The 25614-nt window shown below is 35.7% G+C and overlaps 1 protein-coding gene across 1 annotated transcript in view; it reads left to right on the top strand.

Annotated features, from left to right (window-relative positions):
* Window positions 1-267: 267 nt before the first annotated feature.
* Window positions 268-25614, top strand: part of PDE7B (phosphodiesterase 7B) — a 368574-nt gene continuing 343227 nt past the window's right edge. Inside the window, exon 1 of the mRNA XM_047770129.1 lies at window positions 268-702. Within this exon, the coding sequence (XP_047626085.1) occupies window positions 682-702 (21 nt within the window). The 5' untranslated portion in view covers window positions 268-681. The remainder of the gene's footprint in view (window positions 703-25614) is intronic.

Here is a 25614-nt window from a genome sequence, read left to right as displayed (position 1 = left end):
CTGCTATCATGTAGCTCAGTGTTTCTTGTGTATTTTGTTTTTGATCCACCTAACCACAAGCAGGGTATTTTAAATTGTTAAAATTTATTCCTGAAAATAGAAAACGTATCTTGGGTTCTCCCGAGAGTGGGGTACCCGGGCTAACCGCAGGCACACGCACATTCTTCCCATAGCACAGCACTTTAAAATTAATAGCACATGCAGAGGAAAAACTAAACCCTTTGACGTCACTCTTGAAATGAGGAAACATAAACAGAAAAGGCTCCACTCCAGTAAGCTGCCCGAGTTGAAGCCGATTGGTCTTTGCTTTTCCTTGCCTGTGGCAACTGACAGCACCTCCCAGCCTGGCAGGCCGGCTGCCGGCTCCCCCAGCCAGTCGGTGGGTCTGGGCACTGCAGCAGGCTCGGCTCTGTCCCAGCACTGGCCTGGGAGAAGCGTGGTGCCCTCCCCCAGAAAGAATCTCTCTTTCTACCTTCCAGATCTCTCTGTGTGCTCCTGTGTTTCTTTCTTTCCTTTTTTTTTTCTTTTTCTTTCTTTCTTTTTTCCTTTTCTTTTTTACTTAATTATATCCTTAATCCTGGATGAAGTTGCTGGATTCCGCAGCACAAGTCTTCATGAACAAGCAGCACCGCTCAGAGATTTCACGGCATTCAAAGGTCACAGAACTGCCACTATGGTTAAATGTCTTGTTTAATGGTTGAGGTAGGTACAACAAATTTCAGCGGCAACTCGTTTTTCTTGAGAGAACAGAATCAAAGAGTGATAGCTGGAGTTTTATTTGAAATGAACCTGTACGTGTGTCTTTTTGGGTCTGTGATTGTTACTACAGCAACCAGCTTTTGAATTTCCTTCCTTTTTCTAGGCGAACTGACTAAACATTATCACTTACCCTGAATTAACTGTTTCATTCCGAGCAGCCTAATGAGACACTCTGGCCTTTTCGCTGCATTTTGAGCCCCTCCTGAGGAGGGCTGCTTCCCCCCTCCCCTCCTTTTTCTTTTTCTTTTTTTAATGAATGCAATGTAATACTTCTTCTCCAATGTAAATCTTAGAGTTGAGTCATTTGTTCTTTTTAGTGGGACAGGACAGAAAAATGTTGGTAAAAAGATTGTTGAGTGTTTTGGAACAGGGAAAAAGAAAATCCATTTTTCTCGTCTCTTGTTTGTCATGTTTGTTGATAGATGAAAAATTAATAGGAAGAGAGGAAGAAGCTGGCAATGAGATTGAAAGTAGAAAAACCAATAGAAGATGTGTCAGAAAAATGAATTCTTGGGCAAAATGCACTTTATCACTTTGTTGCTTTTTTTTTTTTTTAATGTTCTAGATTTGGAAGTCAACAGGGGAAATGCAGGCACTGGGTTATCTGACCAGTGATTTAGATTACATTATTTATAAAGGAAAATAAAAACTTCTTTATTAGTACTACAAATTTGCTAATTATCTTTTCCTATAATAGTTGAAAGCAGAGTGAGGTATTTAATTAGGGATTTGAGTGATTGAACCTGGGGACTAATTAATCATCTATAGACTGGTCTTCATGTGTTCAGCCAGAATGACTATTAAAATGTTGGAGTAAACCTCTTTGCCCCTGGAGACAGGCATATGCATTTATATACAGTAAACCACTAACTGTTGCAGGAAGCAGAGCAATTAAACCCAGAGCTAATGTTTTCTGTGGCACATTATTATTATTACGGGTTGAAGGGGACCCCTGCTAAAAATCATTCCTATCCAAAGAATCATTTATTGTAAGAGCAATTCAAGTAATACATGGTTAACAGTGGATCTCCTTATTACCCTTCTCAAAGTTATGCAATAGCAAGTAAGACAGGATTGTTTGAAACCATTACTCTGTTTCCAGAACTCCTTGATTTTTTTCAAAGGTTTCTATTCTCAACACTTAGAAATTTTTACAACTGGGTCATGTTAGCAGTAAGATGAAGCAAGGTGTAAAACACGTCATGCATTTCAAAGGGTTAACAAAATTAACCGCATAAGAGTGTAATGTACCAAGTTAAGAACTGCAAAAATATTAGCTCTGAAATGCAGAGGATGTGCTGTGAATGGACAATTGCTTTTCTGCAGCGCCTAGTGGGAAAACAAGGACTTTGTGTGTTGCAAATGCCTAACTGCAGCTCCTCCATTTCCTCTGCTTTATCTTTCATTACTGGCTGGTGAAACAAAGACGGGTGTCAGTAGTTATGTCTTGATTGACATTTTCTCTAATAAAACGAAGTTGCTTTTTGTCCAAAGTAGAAACCCAAAGTTAATGAGCTGCAACTCCAAGGTCTGCATCCTTTTTATAATGACTTTTACCTGACACTGATTTCAGAGTGTACTCACTCAGTTGAACAACATGAGACAAAATCACTGGTGACTATATGTCAGCCAGTTAGCTGAGAGAAACTCTTTTTTGAATCAAATTCCTTAGGGTAAGGGTGGAAAAATCCAAGATGTGTCAGAAGCAGACATCAACTTAGGGAAAATAATTGTGCCAGTACATCTTATAATGCCTTACACGGTATTCAGCACAGTTACCCGTTGTCAGCTCTTAATAAATACCTAGTTAAAATGTTTGCTGACAATGTACTACTTTTCATATATTGTAAATTAGTTAAATGATTTTCAAATATGGTATTTTCAACTGTCTTTGAAAAAAGTTTCTGGTGTTAGTCCAGCCTAAAGTATCATCTGTTGAGGAGGGCATTGCAAACATTGACTGGTATTCTTTTCAGCCAAAGGACCATTTTACCCCAAATAGGTGCAAAAGTCAAAGGAACATGTTTCCTCAAAGTGAGAATGTATCACCTGGAAAATACCTCTACCTAGTAATTAATCTTCCAAAGCTGAATGTGTTGTTAGCTAGGCTCAAATCTCAGGGGAAGCTGCTTGTTGACTTACAGAACATAGTGTTGGAAGGAATTTATTAAGCAGCACACTAATCCCAAGCAAGACTAAAAGGGCTTCATTATATTAAAGAGAAGTGTCAAAATTAAGAACCAGAATAGACTTTAGAACATCTAAATGTCAAAGCTACGGTATGCTAAGTGGTTCAACTCACATTGACTTTTGGGGGGTAACTTATCAGGTGAGAGAGATAACTTATTGAAGGACCCTCAGTGTTGAGAAGTTTTTACCCAAAGACTCCACCATCCCATGGATTCAGCTTTTATATTCCACAGGAGTCCATAGACAAATAGGAATCTCTCTTCTAGGAGAAACATCTAGTGAGAAAGAAGGGATTTGGCATTTGGAAACATGATGAGACCATCTCTATCAGCACCTCCCCATGGTGGCGTCCCCATTTCTCCTCAGGGCCTCCTCACGGGCATCTTCACTTCTAAGAACTTGCCTTGGGGGTAGCCTTGGGATCCTTAGAAGCATGGGAACCACAGGTTTTACAAGCATCTTTTAGGTGGCTTTGTCAACATGCTAACTTTGATTCATGAGGTGATGCATACTTGGTATATTACCAATCTTTAAAGTGGTTGATATGGAGATTTGGCAGGGGGAGGAGGAAAGAAGTCATGTAGAAACCCAAACTAACCGAGTATCTACCATGTTCCAAGCATTATGAGAGATATGAACAAAGAGAACAAAATGTGTCAAAGTCCTAGTGTATAATCAAGGCACTTATACTTTCTCAAGAATCATTTAGGTGTCTGGATGATTTAAGTCTTATTTAGAAAGTGACTGCATGAAGCGAACTAAAAAGCCAAAATCAGAGACCGGGGACCAGTGGGTATCCTCAGTCCGGCCCTAACTAGTTGGACGACTCTGAACCATGAACTTACTCTAGACTTCAGTTTAATCACCTAGAAACTGATTGTATTGGATTGTTGCTGACAATACTTTTTTTATTTTTTATTTTATTTTATTTTTTTTGTCTTTTTGCTGTTTCTTGGGCTGCTCCCGCGGCATATGGAGGTTCCCAGGCTAGGGGTCTAATCAGAGCTGTAGCTGCAGGCCTTCGCCAGAGCCACAGCAACTCGGGATCCCAGCCGTGTCTGCAACCTACACCGCAGCTCATGGCAACGCCAGATCCTTAACCCACTGAGCAAGGCCAGGGATCAAACCCGCAACCTCATAGTTCCTAGTCAGATTCGTTAACCACTGAGTCACGACGGGAATTCCACAATACTTTTTTTAGATCAAATTTTTCATAGTATTCTTATTTGGAGTTTTTTTTTAAAATTCCATTTAGGAGTTTCCATCTTGGCTCAGTGGTTAACGAATCTGACTAGGAACCATGAGGTCGAGGGTTTGATCCCTGGCTTCAGTGGGTTGAGGATCCAGCGTTGCCATGAGCTGTGGTGTAGGTCACAGATGCAGTTCGGATCCCATGTTGCTGTGACTCTGGTGTAGGCCGGCGGCTGCAGCTCCTGTTAGACCCCTAGCCTGGGAACCTACATGTGCTGCAGGTGCAGACCTAAAAAGACAAAAATAAATAAATAAATAGAAAATTAAAAAATAAAAATAAAATTCCATTTATATAAAAATGAGTGTCAAACCTTTATTCAAAAAACATTAGTGTGTGCTTTCAACATGCCAAGGTCTATGTCTGTTGAGGTGAAATGAACGGAAAGATAGATGAGCAATGAGCCCCACCCTCAGGAAACTTGCATTCTAGTTGAACATGTAAACAAATAGTGGAGCTGTTGCAAAGAAGTGGAGGAACAAAGGAAAGTTTGGAAGGAAGGTCGTGATGAACAAAAACAGAAGAGGCGACTCTATGCAAATTGAATTCAAGAAAAAAACCTGAATTTTCTATCTATACAGCTATTTTCTTTTAGTATTGTAATCTTTAATATGACCAGTGGAAGGCATTGCCATTCTTTTGAAATATATTTGTAATGGTGTTCTTAAAAAATATAACGTTGGAATTCCCTCTGTGGCTCAGTGGGTTAAGAACTCAACATTGTCTCCATGAGGACTGGGTTTGATCCCTGGCCTACCTCAGTGGGTTAAGGATCTGGCATTGCTGCAAGCTGCAGATGCAGTTTGGAACTGGTGTTGCTGTGGCTGTGGCGTAGGCTGGCAGCTACAGCTCCAATTTGATCCCTAGCCTGGGAACTTCCATATGCCTCAGTTGTGGCTTTAAAAAGAAAAAAAAAAAGTGTTAAGGAGAGCCAGTTTCCCCCTCTGGTTAACTAAACTATTGTATAGGTTTGAGAAGGTGAATTAAATCTGTACATTGCTATCTTTTCCATCGTCTCTTGAACTTGGAACCCCTAGGGGTTCTGAAAGGCAGGAGTCCTTCAAGAACTTTGACAGCAACCCCAGATGCCAATAGCCATTTGGTACAAGTAAGGAGAGTTCCCAGTCTGCGGTGGGCTTGACCCCTGATGCACTGTAGTGTCACAGAAATGTCCTCAGTATCAGGAAACTCCCATGAAGACTCAGAACTTCCAGAGATGACCTGCATGAGTTAAGGCAGACTTTTTAAACTTTGGAGCCTTCAGTTGCCTCATCTTTAAAATGAGGCTCTTAAATGTCTTTTTCCTTTCCAGATTCTGTGCTTCACCCCAACAAGATTAATATTGATGCTTAGCATTAGTTTGTTTTTATTCTTCCACCTCTTCCATCCTTTATTTCTACCACTTCCCTTAAAAATTTGCCTTTATCCAAATTTACATAATTTCACCCCCAAAGTACCTTCATGGCCAAGAAAAAACAAAAACAAAGAAAGTCCCTGGGTTTTGGAGAATTTCTCCTCAGGGGGACTATTTATTGCTCCCCAGAGAAGGCCACCTGTGCTCGCCGCTTTTCTCTCCTCAGGGGCTGATGCGCCACCACTCCATGGCTGCAGCATGTGCTTTGTGTTCATTGTAGCTGTGGGCTTTAGTGTGACACAAGCGTCTTTTTCCTAAGTGCCAATCACTGTCCTAGATTATCTGTGTTATTTCGCTTATATCTCCTCAGCTCCACTTCTGGTTACTTTTAGAGAATAACTGAAAATATGTTGATAATTAAGTTGGAGGAATCCTCAGAGGGCAGTTTTTTTGGTAAATGGGTTGTCCATTGTGGTCTGCTCTGAGACCTTGCCCCTCTGTACGGGGTGGCTGCCTCATCTGACTGGTGGGATTTGATGCAGTTCAGTTCCCAATGGATGTAATCTAAATGTAGCAGTGGTGGGATCCAACCTGGTCAGAGCTTTCCTGCTGGCATCTCCTCTGGGTCTGGGTTTACAGTTAAACATCTCAAGCATGGAGAACAGGGAGCAGGGTTTGTTGTTTCGGATAAACCTAAAATTAACATGACACAAAACACATAAATCTATTAAGCAACGTATAATTCTCAATACACTAGGGTATAAATCTGCCAGTATTTTAGAAATCAAAATCCTTTCACAGATGTTTTATACATTTATTTGCATACCATATAGAAGTTTGAAAATAGTAGTCTTCGCCAATATACCACTAAGAAAGTTTCCCTCTGTTTTTCTCTCTCCCTCCACCCTTCCTTCCTTCCTCCCTCCCTTTCTTCCCTTTCTTGCATTTGTAAGAAGATGGAAAAAAATTCAGATTGGTAATGAGATTTTGATGGGGTTTCCTTTTGTAAAATTTGCGTGGTGTTTGTTTTAGTTTTTCCTTTCTGGTGGTTGGTGAATGTGCATAACATTTTTCATTAAAATTCCTGCTCAGATTCTTTTCTTATTAATACCTTTTGTGTTTTACATTCATAATTAACATATAAATAAAAAACATATGATATCATTTTTATGTAATGAAAATCATCATTACCTACCCACTGCTTCAGACATGCAAAAAAGGATTCTGTTCAAAACACTTTATATATAACTTAAATATGCTGACGGACATGTCAACTAAAAAAAAAAAGTACAACATGAGAGTTGTGAGTTTAGTTTTATTTGGGGTAAAATGAAGACTATAGCATGGGAGACAGAATCTCAGCTAGCTCTGAGGTACCTACTTCAGAATGTTAGGGTCAGGTCAGTATAAATGATTTTAGTGAAGGGGGGGTACATACCATCAGACACTCATTTTGGCAGAGACTCGTTGCTAATCATGAGGAGAGAATGCCACTGTTAATGGTTTTAATGCTTTTCTAGATATGAGAAGATACAAACATTTGACCTCATAAAATCTGCTTCTGAAAATATCTGTCTAAAGGTCTGTTTGGCCAGTTTTTCCCAGAGCATAGAATGCCTCACTCCTGATCTCCTCCCTGAACTCTTTTCAAGGTGTGTTGAAGGTCAGCAGCTGCAGCAGCTAGTGACTTAATCCTTGTAGAGGCAACTGCCCATTTTTAGTTGGCAGCTATTTAGAAGTTTTGAATGTTAAGAATATTCCTCTTTTCTCCGGGGGTGGGAGGTGGGGTCCAGAGCTGGGCTGGTGTGAGAGATGTTTCCATGGGTTCAGGTGTAGACATGAGGGGGTTAACATATACCTCAATTGGTCAATATTTGATATCTAAAGATAGCAGATGGTCAATATTTTATATATTCTTTGATCCTAGCAAATCTTAGTCTAAGAACATACCAAATTATGTTCATTTCTGCCTTGTTTGTAATACAAAAACTCAGAAACTACCTAAACTAATAATAGGTGAGTTGTTGAGTACCTTATTTTAAATCCATACAATAGAATACCATTCAGTTATTTACAAAAATAAGTTTGATCTACATGCACAATCTGGGATGAATTTCAAGACATGTTCATTTAAAAAAAAAGCTGTATTAACATCTGTATAACTACATATACACATTCACACACACTGACAGAACATTTTTGGAAATTTAAATAAAAAACTTAACGGTGGAAGCCCCTGAGAGAATTTTGAGCATGGGATGGGAATAAGACTATCAGTTCATGTATATACTTGAAAATTGTTCAACTTTTTTCCCATATGTTGATAACATACACAATGGAAAAAAACTATGGATATTTATTTATTATTGCCTGATTTTTAAAGTTGAGAGAAACGTTAGAAAGTGAAAGAAGAAAGAGTTCTCTTTTTTAATTGCTTCATTGGCTTCTTTTTTCAATCCTATTGAATTTCTCCTGAGTGCTTGTGACACACCTGAGAAGCTAGCCTGACCAGGAAGTAGTCCCAAAGTGAGAAGATACATAGCCTAGGTCTCCTGTGTGGGTAACTTTGGTCCAGTCATCACTCAGGGCAGCAGTTTCCTCCTGTGCAAAACGAGAAGCTTAGTTGAGCTCAGAGTTCCTTCCACCTTTCAAATGTGTTTCAGAGTTTTTCATAAAAAAATTTTTTAGCCTGTTGCCTGCCCAATTATTTGAGACCTTTCTCCAGAAACTGAATGTACATATTTTACTGTATGTGTTTTATTTGTATTTATTGTTACTGAATTTTCTGTTTTAGAATTGATCAATTTGGTATAATTTCTCAAATCAATTAAATGTACATGATTTGCTTTTACTCCACTGGTGTTTAAGGAAACCACACATCATAGACTTTTGAAACTACAACATGCTACAGTATTGTTTATTCAAAAAACAGTAGAAAACACTATTTGTATTAAGATGTATAGTTTGTGCAGTAATACAAGCAACTAATGCTTTAGTTTGAATATGATTTATACATTTCTTGGTTATTCAGGAGGAAAAAAAAGGCCTTCATTTCCCTTTCCCATTATGCTACTTGCCAGCTGTGTCCAGTCAGATGAAAGAACTCAGTCATTCACAGAAGTGTAGACGCATTCTCGTAAAAGGAGATGCTGCAGTAATACAGAGGTCTAAAGAATGCCTTGATTTAGAAAAGGTCATTAAGTTTAAGAAAAAAAGTTATTTTCAGTGTGAGAGAAGTACATTTCCCTGTCTTTCAGACTAGTGGTCTTGCTTTTTCAATTAAATGAAAACAATTGCAATTTGATTTTTATTTTGGTGTATTACTCATTTTAATCATTTGGTAATTTTTATTTTCTATTTTTCTAGACCTTTATTGTTGCATTTGGAGTAAAGAACAATCTTTAAGTTAAAACAAAAGGAATAAACACAAAACAGGAATTTGCCTAATAAGAGTTTGGAATGACATTCTCAGCTTTTCCCTATAAATCTCTTTTAATTATTAAAAAGTATTAATCATTTAAAATAATGCCATAGCTTATAAATAAAATAACTGGGAAATATTGTCCTCTTTTTTCATTAATATGTTGCCCCTAAGTGTCTGTGTGAGTGAATGTGACACCTGGAGGGCCAGACCTTCCTCAAACTGGAAGAGAAATGTATACAAAACTTTTTAATGGTGTTCATGTCAAAACCCAGTGATTTAGGGAGCATAGCCTATTTAAAATGTGCATCCTTAAAAAATAAGTCAAACGTATATGTTAAATTAAATGGAAATTCATAATTTAAAAATTTAGTTTGCATATTTTATGTGGAGGGAGAAAAGGGAAAGCAGAAAGAAAAAAGTGAGGATCAAACTTCTTTTTCAAGGAACACAGACCTTGTAACCTAAATCCCTGAGTTCAAGTTGCAAGTGCTAGCCTCACTAAGTATAACACTTGTGGCAAGTTATTTAGCATTTTTGACTTTTACATCTCTTAAATGTGGGCTTAAAATGAGGTACCTGTATGTTCTAAAATTTCTAGTATTTACTTGCTATGCACGCAGATGGGTTGGCTTTCATATGTCATCAGTTGCTTGGTTCAGAGTACAAAGGTCCAGTCACTTCTTTCTCAGAATATCCTTGTTAGGAATGGATTTGTTATGCCCATTTAGATAGTAAAGAAGTTGAGGTTCATAGAAGTTACAACTGATAGAGTTGGAATTCAGCCCAGTTTTTTTAATGATAGTTTTTATATGTTTCAACTGTATTACGTTTAAATCCATCTTTGATCACTCTAAGCATGAGTTAGAAAAAGACCTTTAAAATTATTAAACGAAACATAAAACTATGTCTCAAAACGTTAAAGCAATTACTTTATGTACAATTTACTCATTGTATTTATTTGCAGGACGTACCAACATACAGAGGAAACATTTCATTTTAAATTCATTCACAGTAGATAAATCTGACACTTTAAACTTCAGAAGTTTTGTTCTGAGAAGCAGTGTAGTGTAATGGTGAACAGTTCAGACTCTGGCACCATTCACTGTGATTCACTTATTAGCTCTATGATCCTAAGCCAGTTAACCTCTCTGGGCCACACTTGACTTATTTACAAAATGAAACTGTTTATAATATCTGCCTCATGCAGCTGTTGAGAAGATCAAATGAGTTTTATTTGTAAAGTGCTTAGAACAGTGTATGAAAAATAGTAAGCAACTTGTGTGTATCAACTGGTATTATTTGCTTGCAGATATTAAAAATATTTAATGGTGTTAATAACCATTATGGGTATAGTACTATTGGGTTCTTTAAACATTTAAGAGAAATATAGTTTTCAAGTTTAATTTTAAAGTATATATTTTTGATTTATTTTTATTAAAGTATAATTGATTTACAGCATTGTATCAACTTCTGCTATACAGCAAAGTGACCCAGTCATACATACATATATATATATATATATATATATACATATATATATATACACATTCTTTTTTTCATGTTATCTTCCATGATGTTCTAGCCCATGTGCTGTATGGTAGGACTTCATTGCTTATGCATTCTAAATGTAATAGTTTGCATCTACTAACCCCAAACTCACTATCCATCCCACTTCCTCCCTCTTCCCCAACTGGCAACCACAAATCTGTTCTCTATGCCTATGAATCTGTTTCTGTTTCGTAGATAGGTTCATTTGTGCCACATTTTAGATATTTTTAAACTATAGCACACAATGGAGAAATACCCAACATAGCAATGTACAGAATGGTTCAATAATTATAAGTGAAACACTATGCAACCATTACTCAAGCCAAGAAATAGAACATTATTACATTATTGTCACTTCAGAAATCCCATCATGCCTCCTCTATTCTCTCATTCACTGTTATACCATCAGACTTATAAGATTGTTGCTTATGGCTGTATTTTGTGTATTTTTGTTATTGCATGGTGCTTAATTATCCGAGTATGAAACAGTTTATTTACCCATTCTGATGTGGAAAAACATTTGAACTGTGTTGAGCTTTTACTATTATGAATAAGACTGTCCTGAGTATTCTTATACCTGTCTTTTAATGCACCTGTTCATGTATTTCTGTTGAGCATATACATAGGAATGAGTTGCTGGGCCACAAAAAATGTTTACGTTCTACTTCAGTAGAAAATTCAAAACTACTGGAGGTGGTTCAAATAACTTACACTCCCATCAGCAATGTGTGATAGCGCCCTTCCTTACTAACCTTACATATTAGCATTTAGTAGGTGTGTAGTGGTAGGTTATGGTGGTTTTAATTTGCATTTGCTTGATTATTTTTGCATTTGAGCATTCTTGTGCATGTATATTGGCCATGTAAATATCCTTTTTGTGAAGTGTCTAAACAAGCCACTTATGTATTAATTTATAGGAACTTTTGATGTATTTTATATCTTTGATTGCTTTGTATGTTGCAGATATTTTCTCCCATTTGTAAAATTTCCTGTTCTCTTCTTCAAGAGTATTTTGAACATTCTTGCTTCTCCATATTTCCATATAAATTTTAGAATTAAGATTCTTCTCTAAAAAATAAACACTGTTGGAATATTGATCAGTTAGGGAAGATTTGACATCTTTCCTGAGTCTTTCAGTTCATGAACATAGTATATCTATCCCTCCATTTATTTAGATCTTTGTTAATTTCTCTCAATAGTATCATATAGCCTGCTTTATTGTCATTTTGCATATTCCTTGCTAGATATATTATTGGACACTTAGTATTTTGATATTATCCTAAATATTATCTCTTCAATTTCAATTTTAACTTTTTTTACTAATATAAAGAAAACTAATTAAATGTTGGCCTATCAATTTGTTATCAATAACCTTGCTAAACTCACTTACGAATTCTAATATTTTATCTATAGATTCTTTTGAGTTTTATTCTAGGCAGTCACACTGTACAAGAATATTGGTAGGTATATACATTCTTTTTTAATACTGATAATTTTGTCTTATTGTATTGGCTAAGATTTTCTGTGAATTATTGAAGAGATAATAGTAGGCAAATATATCTTTTCCAATCTTAGAAGAAAATCTTACAACACTCTACCATTCAGTATGATACTCTCCTTAATATTGAGGAGTTTCCTTCTATTCCTAGTTTGCTAAGATTTATCATGAATAAATATTTGATTTATCAAATGTTCTTTCTTATACCTGTCATGTGATTTTTCTCTATTCTATTGTGGTAGTTAATGATTGATTTTACCTGGCCAAATCAAACTTGAAGTCCTGTAATAATCCTACTTTGGTTATGACATGTTATACTTTTCTTAAAAAATCCATTATTACCTTGTTTCTGGAATACTAATAATTTTTAGGATTTTGAAACTATGTTCACAAAAAAGATCAATCTAAAATTATTCTTTCTGGTAACAACAAGTTTCCATTGATCTCATAAAATTAGTTAGAAAATAATATCCTTTAAAAATTTGGGAGAGGGAGATTTATATAAATTTATATAGATCGATGTTATTTCTTCCTTAGATATTTATTAGAAATTGTAAATAAGTCCATCTGATCTTGGAACATTTTGTGGGCAACATTTTAGCTATAATTTTAATTTCACTAATTTTGGGGGTTATTCATATTTTCTTACTTTTATTTTCAGTTTCAGTAAGTTATGCATTTCTAGGTCATCTATTTTATCAGAATTTTGTAATTAGCAAGAAGTTGTTCATTATACTCTGTTTTAATATTAGTCTAACTTTTCATTCTTGCTATTAGTTTATTGTGCCATTTCTATTTTTCTTGTTTTTCTCCATTAGTTTTGACAGGAGACATCAATTTTATTAGATATTTCAAGTAAACAACTTTTGACTTTTAAAATCCTCCCTATATGTATTTATTGTCTATTTTTATTAATTATATTCTTTTATTATTTCCTTTTCTCTTCTTTACGTTTATTTTCTGATTTTTTTTTCTATTTTCTCAAGGTTTTTTTTGTCTCATTTCCTTTTCAGTTTTCTTCTTTTTGAATATATTTAAACCAATAAATTTTTCTCTCACAATTGGAGTTGCATCCTTAAATTTAGTGTTTTCCATTATCAGGTAGTTGAAAATAATTTCAGTTGTAATTTCTTTTGGGACCCATAGTTTATTTAGAAGTACATTTATTAATTTTCAAGCATACTGGCATTTTCTACTTATTTTTTGTCACTGTTTCCTGGTATAATTCTACCTCAGTAATAGGTCATACTGTGTATGATTTAGATCTTTGAAATCCATTGATGTTTATATGTATGCCCCAATATAAACTTTGTAAATATTTCATATACACTTGAAATTAATATGGATTCTGTGATTGCTAATTACAGCGCTCTCTATATATCATTGGAGAATTTGTTAATCGTGTTTTTCAAATCTAATAATTGGTTTTTAGGAAGCAAAAAAAATCAATATCACAATGGTGTATGCCCTTCAGAGAGGCTCAGTACATAAACAGATATATGGTGTATATGGTATTAACTTTCTGGGGGAAAAGTGTTTAGAAAAACAAATCTAAAAATACTCCTTAAGGGGATGGGATGATAATGGAAAAAAGTTTGACAGATACTTAGATACAAATGTAGAATTGTTGTATCTTCCTGGTGAACTGAAACTTTTCTCATAATAAAACATCCCTTTTTTCCCCTCTACTGATGTTTTTGCCTTCAATTCTACTTTGACTAATACTAATATCTATACAACCAGTTTTCCATTCATAAGTGTCCGCATGACTTATCATCTCTCATGCTTTTAGTTTTAAATTTTATGTATTTTCCAGTTTTAGATGTCTTGCTTTACAAGCATCAGATAAGTAAATATTGTTTTATCATTCAGTCTGAATTTGTTTTTTTCAGTAGCATCTTTTGTCTTTTTATATTTGATGTAATAGTGATATATTTAAATTTAAATGTACTGATTTACTATGCTATTTGCCCTTCTTGTTCTATATTTCTTTTTATCTCGTTGTTTACTGTCTTTCAGATTGAATATATTTATAGTTATATTGCCCCTTTCTTATTAGCTTGTTCTTTTTACATTCTTTTACATTGTTTTACTGGTTACTTTTGAGGTTACAGAATGCATCTTTAACCTAATCCAGGTATAATGCAAATTAGTATTTTCATTGTTTTGTGGGAAATTTGAAAACCTTAGAATGAATGCTTTAACTACTTTTGTACCTCTTTTGAATTATATGCTATTTTAGGTATTTAATTTTATGTAATGTAGACTTCATGATAATTATTATTATGGTTTCATGCAAACATATATACTCTTCTTTCCTGCGTATTTCAGATTACACATGGGATTTCCTTTAGCATAGTGATTTTGGTTCTTTTTTTTTTTTTTTTGTCTGAAATGTATTTTACCTTTTTATCTCATGTGAACTTTTCTTGGTAAGAAAATTCTAGATTGGTAATTTTCAATTCTCAATTTAGGACATTATTACACTGTTTCTGTTGATATCAGAAAATAAGAAAACAGTCTTTTAAGAGTAATCTTTTTTTTAAACTTTAATTCTTTATATCTTCAGTTGTCAGTAGTTTTACCATGATTGCTTAGGATTAGTTTTCTATGTATTTATTATTATATTTTTCATTATATTGTGTATTTTTCTTAGATGATGATAATACTTTTACAGAATCTAGGGATTTTTTTCTTTTTTTTCTTTTTTTTTTTTTTTTTAGTTTCAGGATCTCTGGCAAAATTCTCAACCTTGTCTGTCACATACCTATATATATTATACATATTATTTTAAAGTCTTTATAACTATTTTATTTATATCTTTTGAGTGTCTGTTGTCTGCTAGTGCTCCTGGTTGGATCAAATTGTCTCACCTTTCATATGCCTGATTATTTTTGATGGGGGGCACTGGCCATTATATATTAAATATATGGAGATAACTTGAGGCCTAGTATTATATTATCTTTCTCCAGATAGAATTCACATTTGTGTCTGCCAGGTTACTGGGGGCACTAATGGTCCTGATTATCTTAATCTGATTTTGTGTTGAATGATTATATATGATGTGCTTAAAACAGTGGCTGGCACATTCTAAGTACTATGCAACTATCCTTTTTCCCTTTAATTTTCTTTTGAAGATGTAGAAAGAGAAAGGGAAGAAAGCATTAAGGATAAAGTACATGGCATTAAAAGACTCCAAGTATCAACCACAAGTAAATTCTCAATTTTTCTTTCATTTTATTGTTTTTTCTCTTGTATCTGAAATAAATTTAAAAATAGGGAGTTGTATTCTTCCAAATCATGAACTAAGTAGAATTGGGAGCTGTATTCATCAGAATCATGAACTAAGTAGGTAAAGATAAGTATGTATTTACCGCCCATATTTCACTAAGGTCACTACAACCATTAGGCAAAATTTAAAAGCAAAAAGAATTATAATCGCATCAGTATAACTACCTTATTTCATAATTATTATTTGTCAGTAGTACTTCCACAGACATTATCATTTTGAAGATTGCTAGTATCCTAAAGCGGTCTTGGGCCAAATAACTATTTGTAATAGAGTTTTTCATCTGCACCTCACATTTCCAATCAAGGATACCTACCAAAATGTATAATTTAAGTCTTGATTTATGGCTTTTATTCATGGAAGCTAATGTTATTTTCATAGTAGTGGATATAAATTAGTTACGATGAGCTATTAGCAACTTTCTTCATTATCCAAATTGTTTCACTGTTTATAGTTCCATCCAAGCACATCTAATTTCTCTGAATGAAACATTATGTGTGAGTCCATCTGTGTGGTAAATACTCAAAAGTTTTTTTTCAGTGCACTAGCTATGCCCTGTGGAATAAGCAAATTATTATTTAGATAGTTGCAAGCAAAATACTATACCTAGGATTAAACTTAGCTGTTCTGTAGTCAGATTCTGGTCTAGTTATTTAAAACTAGGTTTTTGGTGTTCTGTATTTATCTGTTGCCTCTGGCAGTTTGTTGGCTTTTCTTGGATGTTTGTGTTTTCCTGGTAATACTTTATGCAGATTTTTCCAGAGCTGGGTTATCTTTGGAGCACAGGTGAACTTGAAATTATAGCTAATAAATGCAAAATATGCTAAGTCCTTAACTTAGAGTCCAATCATTAATTATTCACGAGCAATTTTAAAATAGCTTGAAAAAATGTTCTTAGATGAAAAACAGTAAACAGTGAAGAAAAATATGCTTGAAATGTCATGACTTATTGATTTTCTTTTTAAACATTTCTAGTTTTCATAATGTCATTTTTTTCTTGCCAAATAGAAATGAAAAAATTGGGATTTAAAAGGAATCTGCATTCAGTAATTTTCAAGTGTACTATTAAATGTATGCTAAAGTGTACTAAATTTAAAATATATTCATAAGTGATATGTTTTATAAAATGTTGCAATTTTGAATTGATAATATCAGACATTACAGGTAATAGAAAAGAAAGAAAACTGACTTAGTATTTAAGACAAAAGACTAAGTTTTATGTTACTTTATGAGTTTTTAAACTAAGAGGACATTTTTAGCTTTAACACATTAAGGAGTAATAACAAGGAGTTATTACAGGCTATTGAGTAACTAAGTAGCAATTTCGCTCAGTTTTTAATTGCAAATTCTTGTGAAAAGGTACATGAGTAATTTGTTCTCTTTTTAACACAATTTCATTTCTTTCTTAAAGAAACCAAAAAAGATTTTTATTTTTTCCATTATGGTTGATTTACAGTGTTCTGTCAATTTCTGTTGTACAGCAGTGTGACCTATTCATAAATAAATTTTTAAGCTAGTTTATGTATTTATTTTTATCACATCTGTAGTTGTATAATGATCATCACAATCCAGTTTCACAGGATTTCCATCCCACAACCCAAGCACATCCCCCCACCCCCAAACTGTCTCCTCTGGAGACCGTAAGTTTTTCAATGTCTGTGAGTCAGCATCTGTTCTGCAAAGAAGGTCAGTCTGTCCTTTTTTCAGATTCCACATGTCAGTGAAAGTATTTGATGTTGGTGTCTCATTGTATAGCTGACTTCACTTAGCATGATAATTTCTAGGTCCATCCATGTTGCTAAAAATGCTGGTATTTCGTTCCTTTTAATGGCTGAGTAATATTTCATTGTGTATATGTACCACCTCTTCTTGATCCACTCCTCTGTCAATGGACATTTAGGTTGTTTCCATGTTTTGGCTATTGTAAATAGTGCTGCAGTGAACATCGGTGTACATGTGTCTTTGCGAATCATGGTTTTCTCTGGATAGATGCCCAGGAGTGGGATTCCTGGATCCAATGGTCGTTCCATTTTTCGTTTTCTGAGGCATCTCCATACTGCTTTCCACAGTGGTTGCACCAATTGACAATCCCACCAACAGTGTAGTAGGGTTCGTTTTTCTCCACACCCTCTCCAGCCCTTCTTGTTTGTAGACTTTTGGATGATGGCCATTCTGGCTGGTGTAAGGTGGTACCTCAGAGTGGTTTGGATGTGCATTTCTCTAATGATGAGTGATGTTGAACATCTCTTCATGTGTTTCTCGGCCATCTGTATGTCTTCTTTGGAGAACTGTCTGTTTAGATCTTCTGCCCATTTTTTGATGGGGTTGTTTGTTTTTTTTTTTGGTATGAAGCTGCGGGAGGTGTTTATAAATTTTGGAGATGAATCCCTTGTCAGTCGATTCATTTGCAAAGATTTTCTCCCATCTGTGGGTTGTCTTTTCATTTTGTTTAGGGTTTCCTTTGCTGTGCAGAAAATGTGTTGAATTTAAATTAAAAAAAAATTATACACCTGATAATATTGACCTGCATTTAGGTTGCCTCTGCAATCTCGAGTAGGCAAGATGACTTCAGTTATTTTCTAACTGTGAAACAGGCCTAAAATTGTGTCAGTCTTTCCAAACCAGTGCCTGATATCATAGCTTTTTAATTTTTAAATGAGAATTTCAGGCTAGAAGTATTCTGATATGGCTGAGATGAGTTTCAGGTTCCACATAGCTGAAGACTCTCTGCATCCTCGCGCTTGTCCTAGGCCAGCCTTCTACTGCTTGATGCCAGGTTGGTTATACCTGTCTTTTGCTTCTGGCCAAGATAGTGGTGAGATAGTTTGACTGTCATTCCTTTTAGCATCTATATTTTATCATGAGACAGGCCTGAGAAATCAATCAGTGGAGACTTTTTTTTTTTTTTCCCTCCTTTTAGGGCCGCACCTATGGCACGTGAAAATTCCAGGCTAGGGGTCAAATAGGAGCTGCAGCTGCTCGCCTAAGCCACAGCCACAGCAACCTGGGATCTGAGCTGCATCTGCAACCTATACCACAGCTCATGGCAACGTCAGATCTTTAACCCACTGAGCGAGTCCAGGGATCAAACCCACATCCTCATGGATCCTAGTCGGGTTCATTAACTGTTGAGCCATGAAGGGAACTCCAGTGGAGATAAAAGGAATATTGGTTGAGGGGCTTCCATGCACACCCAGAACTGTAATATAGTGTATCTTCTCTGACTGCTCCTTCATGCACAGGCAGCATCAGAACCCTGTCCAGTATTCAATCCAAGTGAATTCTTACACATGCTTAACTGAAACTGAATTTGAGGCCAAATATTTTACATTTTCTCTTGTTTGGTTTGGCCTAGATGCCTTAAGTATGCTGGCTCAATTATTATTATTATTTTTTTTACTATGAGAGGCTTAGATAAATAATCAGATGATACAAGGTTATATATATATGTGTGTATATATATGTAAATATATGTAGATAGACATATAAATATGGATGAAGCTAGAAATATCTATGTATGTGTATATGCATGTACATATAGAAATATATAGCCAGTTGATGATTGGTACATAATATTAGTACTTTAAGAGAATCTAGAATTACAAGTAATTGCGTTAGATCTTAGAACTGGGATAGGTATAGAGCTGTTTTGATTGGTGTGAAACATAGGATATGCATATGTGACAAACTATTAGTCAGCCCCCAATTTTAGTATATTATATTTGTGAGCACTATAGTCTTCAGAAAAATTCTAATTTCTGCTTAAATTTCTAAACATCCTCCGAAAGTCTCCAATATGTAAGTGTAATTGTTCATTTTTGATGTGTAAACTCAAATTCCCATTGACTCGATAATTAGTTTAGCCTAAGGGTGCTGCTTTTAAATGACAGAGCTGGGATTCGTTTACTCAACTATCTAGTGTTTGGGAGGCTAATATGGTGCAGGAACTAGAGATAGAAAAGTGCAAAAGACATAGTCCCCGTCTCCATGGAGCTTGTCTTCTAGTGAGAAAAGCCTGACAGTTAACATGTAAACAAAGTAGATAAGACAGATCATTTCAGATATTGCTAAATGCTGTGAAGAAAATAAAGCAGGATAGTGAGTGAGACAGTTGGCTGCTGGCAGTAGAGATGTAGACCTGTAACTGGGAGGCCAGTGGAGTCTTGCCTGGGTCTGAAATAATGAGATGGATGCAGCCACACAAAGACCTAGAGGAAGAGTAATGCAGGTGGAGGAAAGAACTGGAGCAGAGCCCTAGGGAGAAAACAAATTTCCCTGTGTGAAAGACACAAAGGCTGGAGCAGAGTGAGATGCTAGGATGGAAGGAGACCTGTGGGTCTAAGTAGGCAGGGCCCAGACCACGTGCACGTTCACAGGCAGGGCCTGAATTCTACTCTTCTCACAGTGACTGGCAAGCCACTGAGACCGAGTAGATAGAGAAGAATACCAACTGATTCGTGCTGTAAAATGATGACTGGCTCCTGTGCAGAAAATGGATGTGCTGGCTGGGATATTTAACCTGTCTCAGGCAGCTGAGGGTTATTGCAGCAGAGGAGTGGTGAGGGCAGCTTGGGTTGAGGCAGAGACAGTGGAATGAAAGGTAGTATTCAGTTGTGAGTATCTGACAGTATAAGGGATAGGAGCGGATGGTGGATTGGCTAGAAGGAGTAGACAGCAGTACGCAGTGCTTATGATCCCAGATTCAGGAGCCAGGCTCTTGAATCCCTGGGTTCATATTCCGCCTCAGCCTCCCAGCTTTTTAGCCTTGGCCAAGTAACCTTGGATAAAGAACCTGTCCTCCAACTTATAAAATTGAAGGAAGAAGCTAACTGTGCTTACCTTACGGAATTGCTGTATGGATTAAATGTGTGCGTGTGTGTGTGCGCGCGTGCTTAGGACTGGTTTCAGTAGTAAGTACCATGTGTATTGTGTACATGTCAGTTGAATAAAATAGAGAACAGTTGATGGATTCTAGATTTTTTGCTTGCATCACTGCAGGTACTGTTAATAAGATGAGGAAGATTGAGAGAGGATGAGGTTGGAGAAAGAAGGTGCAGGAAGAAGTTAGGAGTCCTATTTAGGAAGCCTTGCGTTTGAGATGCAGTGTTCAGGGGAGAGATGAGTGCTGAACTTCCATCTGTCAGTACATACGCTATTTAAAGCCCTGGCCCCAGATGAGATCACCTAGGAAGACGATGTAAATAGGAAGAGGGTGGAGGACTAAGCCTTTCACCAGTATCCAGAGGTCGGGAGAGGAGGAGCCAGGAAATGATTAAAATGAATACGCATTTGGATTTTACATGGCGCTGCCTATATGACTGGAGCCTTGCCAGAGCTCATGCTTCTGAAGACTCTGTAGACATGAAAGCCTCTTTATGTGTTCCTAGTGGGAACGGGCTGAGACTTCTGGCTTGGACCCCAACGATAGGAATTTCCCATATATATTTGAGAGCAGCACAAAGAAACTGTGGTATAGATATGCTGCTCTATATTTACCCTTAGATGTTTTTAGCACAATCATAGTTATATGTGGCCCCTAATGAATGCTCAGTTACTTTAAATTGTGCCATTGTTATATATTTTCCTTCATACGAAAGTATGGCACCTCCAATTTACAAAGACACAAATTACAGAAATGTTTGTTTTGATACAAAAGTCTAGAACTAGAAAAGAATCATTCCCCAGACACTATATTATGTAGGACAGTCATCTCCAGTCAGCCTACCAAAGCCTAGGAAATCCAAGTGCAAAGAACACGTAGACCCTAAACAAGGCAAGGAACAGGATTTATAGAAATCCAAGTGCAAAGAACACGCAAACCCTAAACAAGGCAAGGAACAGGATTTATAGAAATATTTGCTTCGATTTCTTACGATGCCAGACATACGGTTTCTTCTCCGCGTAAGGTTAGATAGTTGCCCACTGGTTGAAAGTATCAGGGTCAGAGACAGATGCTCCAGTGGCCATGATCACTTACATACAAGATAGTGATCATTATGGAAAACGTAAATATACAAATTAAGAAGAATCTTGGGGAAAGATAGGAAACTCAAAATCCAGTCTTAGCTTTGACGTTCACCAATGCTGTGATCCCAAGGAAGTCACTAACTGTTCTGTAACTCAGCTTCCATTCATTTGACATTGGCCATAATAATCCTTTAAAGTGTTTTTGTAAGGATCGCTTGATATCTATGTATGTCTATATATCTATAAATACATATATATAGAGAGAAGTAGAGGTGTGTTTGTATAGGTTGTTTATATATATACATAGGTTGTTTATATATATACATATATATGTGTTGAGATGTACATGTAAAATATGTATTTATGTATAGTTGGGTGGATGATAGAAAAATCTAAGAAACTGTTAATTACTATTTATCATTATAGTCTTGTAGCCTCAGACCATCTCTTTGGATTTTATTTTAATTAACGGTCTTTAGGAAAATATGAATGGCTGGCTTTTAATACTGTGAAAGAATAATAACAGAAATGAAATTTGAAAGTAAACAACTAAGTCCAACAATTCAGAATAAGTTCTATTCATAATAACATTGTGATTAGGTCACCTCATTAGCTCTTCCAGTTTTTCCTAACAGATGCCTCACTGAGTTGTCAAAAATGATCTAGTTCCAGCTTTCTTCAAGGCTTGAGTGCTTGCAGAGAAGAGTTGAGTTGCCTTAACAAGTTTTGTTTTAATGTAAACGAAATCAGTAGCATCTTTATAATTTACCTCAAAAAAGCAATCTAGAATTTCATTACAAACCATTATTTAGTATTTAAGGGCTGCTCCATATGCTAAGCCAGGGAGAATTCCTGTTTAAAATCTCATAATTTTATCAATGATTTCCCAACAATGCCATGCTTGATCTTTTCTCATATAGTATCGCCCACATCACACTAACTCTGCTGTTGTCTTTTTAAGGATACTTTCGATTTCATTAAAGATACTGCCAGAAAAAATCATACAGATAAAGGTATTTATGCCATACAGTTTGTATAGCTTAAATACAAAGGCACTCATCAAGGACACATGTTCATAGAATGTTTTAAAACAGCTAGAAATCAGAGGTTTCCTTTTTATTCCTTTTGATTAATGCCCTTTGCTTCAAGACAACACAAGGAAGGAAGCCCAGCTTTGTGGATCCTCCCTACTTAAAGAATTCTCACAGGGCAAATTCATTTTATGTTTGAAGTGGGTCTGTTGGATAAAGACTACCAAGAACTGTGTAAATGCATTAATTGACATCTACCACAGTAGTTTCACCTGGGATCTCACTTTTCTGCTCACTTACTCGGCTTTTTATTTAGTTAATACATAGTAAATTGCACTCAGTGTGCATGTGAATTTTGGAAAACATAACCTGAGTTAACCCTACCATTTTCATATTATAGAGTGGACCTGCTGTATTTCTCATTTCTTCATATATAAATCTTTCACTTAAATTTTGTTTTTGGAAACCTCATAATCAGCAGATGACAGTTATCTTGGACTAAGTGGGACTTTTTCTCAGTTTACATTTTATTGTATAAATAAAAAGGTTCTATGTAACAACTTTTTTTTTTTCTTGGATACTAACACAGTGTTTTGATCATCTCATTTCAGTTAATTTTCTGTAATTCTTCTTGTATTAATGAATACACTTTCCATGTATGAAAACTTCCCTGGTGACCATTCATGTACACAGTCACTCCCTCATAAAGGTGTCAAATTATTGTACTTACATTGAAGATGGAGCAACGGAGCTGAGAACGAAACTGATCTAGTGATCTATCACTAAGTGGCAACTCTTGTTTAATTTCCTTCACTCTTCTCTAAATTTACCATGTCAGAAAATATAGCTGAATTCCTATACCATCAACAAACAAAAAATGACATGATAGATAAAAATATCGGAGTTCCCGTCGTGGCGCAGTGGTTAACGAATCCGACTAGGAACCATGAAGTTGCGGGTTCGGTCCCTGCCCTTGCTCAGTGGGTTAACGATCCGGCGTTGCCGTGAGCTGTGGTGTAGGTTGCAGATGCGGCTCGGATCCCGCGTTGCTGTGTCTCTGGCATAGGCTGGTGACTACAGCTCTGATTAGACCCCTAGCCCGGGAACCTCCATATGCTGTGGGAGCGGCCCAAAGAAATAGCAAAAAAGACAAAAAATAAAAAATAAAAAAAAATCTGAGAACAGGGATAAAGAGATATTCCTGATAGCTTCAAGTGATCCTTAGTATCTGGGTTTTTTAGCGTCAACATTTGAGTCCAAGAACATTTTCAGTATGTCCAGTGTCCTGTGCATATTTTGATTATGTAGTTTCTTTGCATAAATTGTTTTTGAAGTGTTCTTAAATGTTCTTTAATAGATATCTTTGGCCGTATGATGCAGTTCTGGGAATTTCACTAATTCTGGAGAACAACAGTTGCTTTAAAACAATACTATGCTTTATTTTGGTGGGCATGACTTTTGTTGTGATTATAGAAGGAACATAACCATGTAAGTCATTGGAAAAATATGAAAATATAAATATTGATAATCATGGGTGATACTTCATGGACCTAGGTATTTTTCTTTTATTAAAAAAGCTTACATTTCAATTGCAGATATTTCACATGTAAAGTATAGAAAATCATGTGATAGACATCTGTATACCATCACCTAGACAGCTAGAAAATCATTTATTTAACAGATTTTTATTGAAAACTGCTAAGCTAGACATGGTTCTAGGAACCTGCCAATTTAGCAGTAAGCAAAATAGATAATGGGGTGGGGACATAGAAAAGAATTAAAATTCATGTGTGAAAGAAGATGGCTAGTCCTAAGTGCTGTGCAAAAAAAGGAGAGCAGGGAAGGTGGTTAGGGAATGTTGGGGAGACAGGAATGAAATTTTAAACAGGGTACTTGAGAGATTCCACCAAGTAAGCCTCTTTAGAAAAGAGGGTGGAGTTCCCATTGTGGCGCAGTGGAAATGAACCCGACTAGTTTCCATGAGGAGGTGGGTTCGATCTCTGGCCTCATTCAGTGGGTTAAAGATCTGGCCTTGCACTGAGCTATCGTGTAGGCCGGCAGCTGCAGGTCTGATTGGACCCCTAGCCTGGGAACTTCCATATGCGGTTCGGCCCTAGGGAAAAAATAAAAGAGGCGGGAAAGACTTGAGCGAACAGGGAGTGAACCATGCAGATACCTGAGGAAAGAATGTTCCAGGCAGAGGGCACAGCAAGTGCCAATACCCAGAGGCAGATGTGTGCTTGATGTGTGGAGTTTCTCCATTCTCTTTTTTTGCCTGCCTCACTAATTTCTGTCATTAATCCAGTGTTTTCTTTCTTCTCTGGACTTTTGGTTTAGTCTATTGCTGAGTTTTAATCTTTTTTCCTTTCCGGTGTATGCATTTCAAACTATAAATTTCCCTCCAAGTACCTTTTTAGCTAGACATTATAATCTTTGAACTATGATATATTCATTGTGGGTTTTTTTTTCTAAATATTTGGTAAATTCCACAATTTTTATTCTATTCAGTAATTATTTGGAAGTGGTGATTTTAAGTTGCTAAGTGTAGAATGTGAAAAGGAGATCACACTTTTTTATTATTGATTTCCGAAATTGATGCACTGTGTTCAGGGAATGCTGCATGGAAAATGATTCTTGAATTTTTCTTTTTCTTTTTTTTTTTTTTTTTTTTTAGTTTGGAGACTTGATTTCTAGCTTATGTTGCTAATTATTGTGGGAAAAAATCAACGTGAGAAAGAAAAGAATATATTTTCAGTAATTGTTGGACATGTTCATAGACAGTCATCAACTCAAGCCTGTTAACTGTGTTGTCAAAATTGTCTATCAATCAATGACAGCGATAAGTATGTTAACAGTTCCTGCTGTAATTATGGACTTATGAATTCTTCTTGTAATTCTGTCAACTTTTGCTTTGTGTACTTCCAGGTTTGCCTGGTAAGTAAATGAATGTTCAGAAGATTATCCTCCTGGTAATTGTTGCTCTTATTTCTGCTATGAAGTCTATCCCATCTAATATTAAAATATTAATAATATTTAGATAATTTTCTAATATTTAAAAACTGCTATTCCAGTTCTCTTTGGGTTATTATTTTCATGACATATTTTTTTCATCCTCTTACTTTCAACATTTCTGTGAGTGCATATTTTTGATGTATCTTTTTAGATAACATATAGCTGGATTTTATTTTAAGGTAGAGTCTCAGACTCTGTCAGACTAAATATGTGTACATTAAAATTTATTTATTTAATTTTAACTTTGGTTTTCTATTCATTGTACTTTTTGTTACTTTACTCTTTTTTTTGCT

Source organism: Phacochoerus africanus, chromosome 2, assembly GCF_016906955.1.
Source record: "Phacochoerus africanus isolate WHEZ1 chromosome 2, ROS_Pafr_v1, whole genome shotgun sequence".
NCBI lineage: Eukaryota > Metazoa > Chordata > Mammalia > Artiodactyla > Suidae > Phacochoerus > Phacochoerus africanus.
The sequence above is the reverse complement of the archived record's forward strand: the minus strand, read 5'-3'. Positions and strand labels throughout refer to the sequence as shown.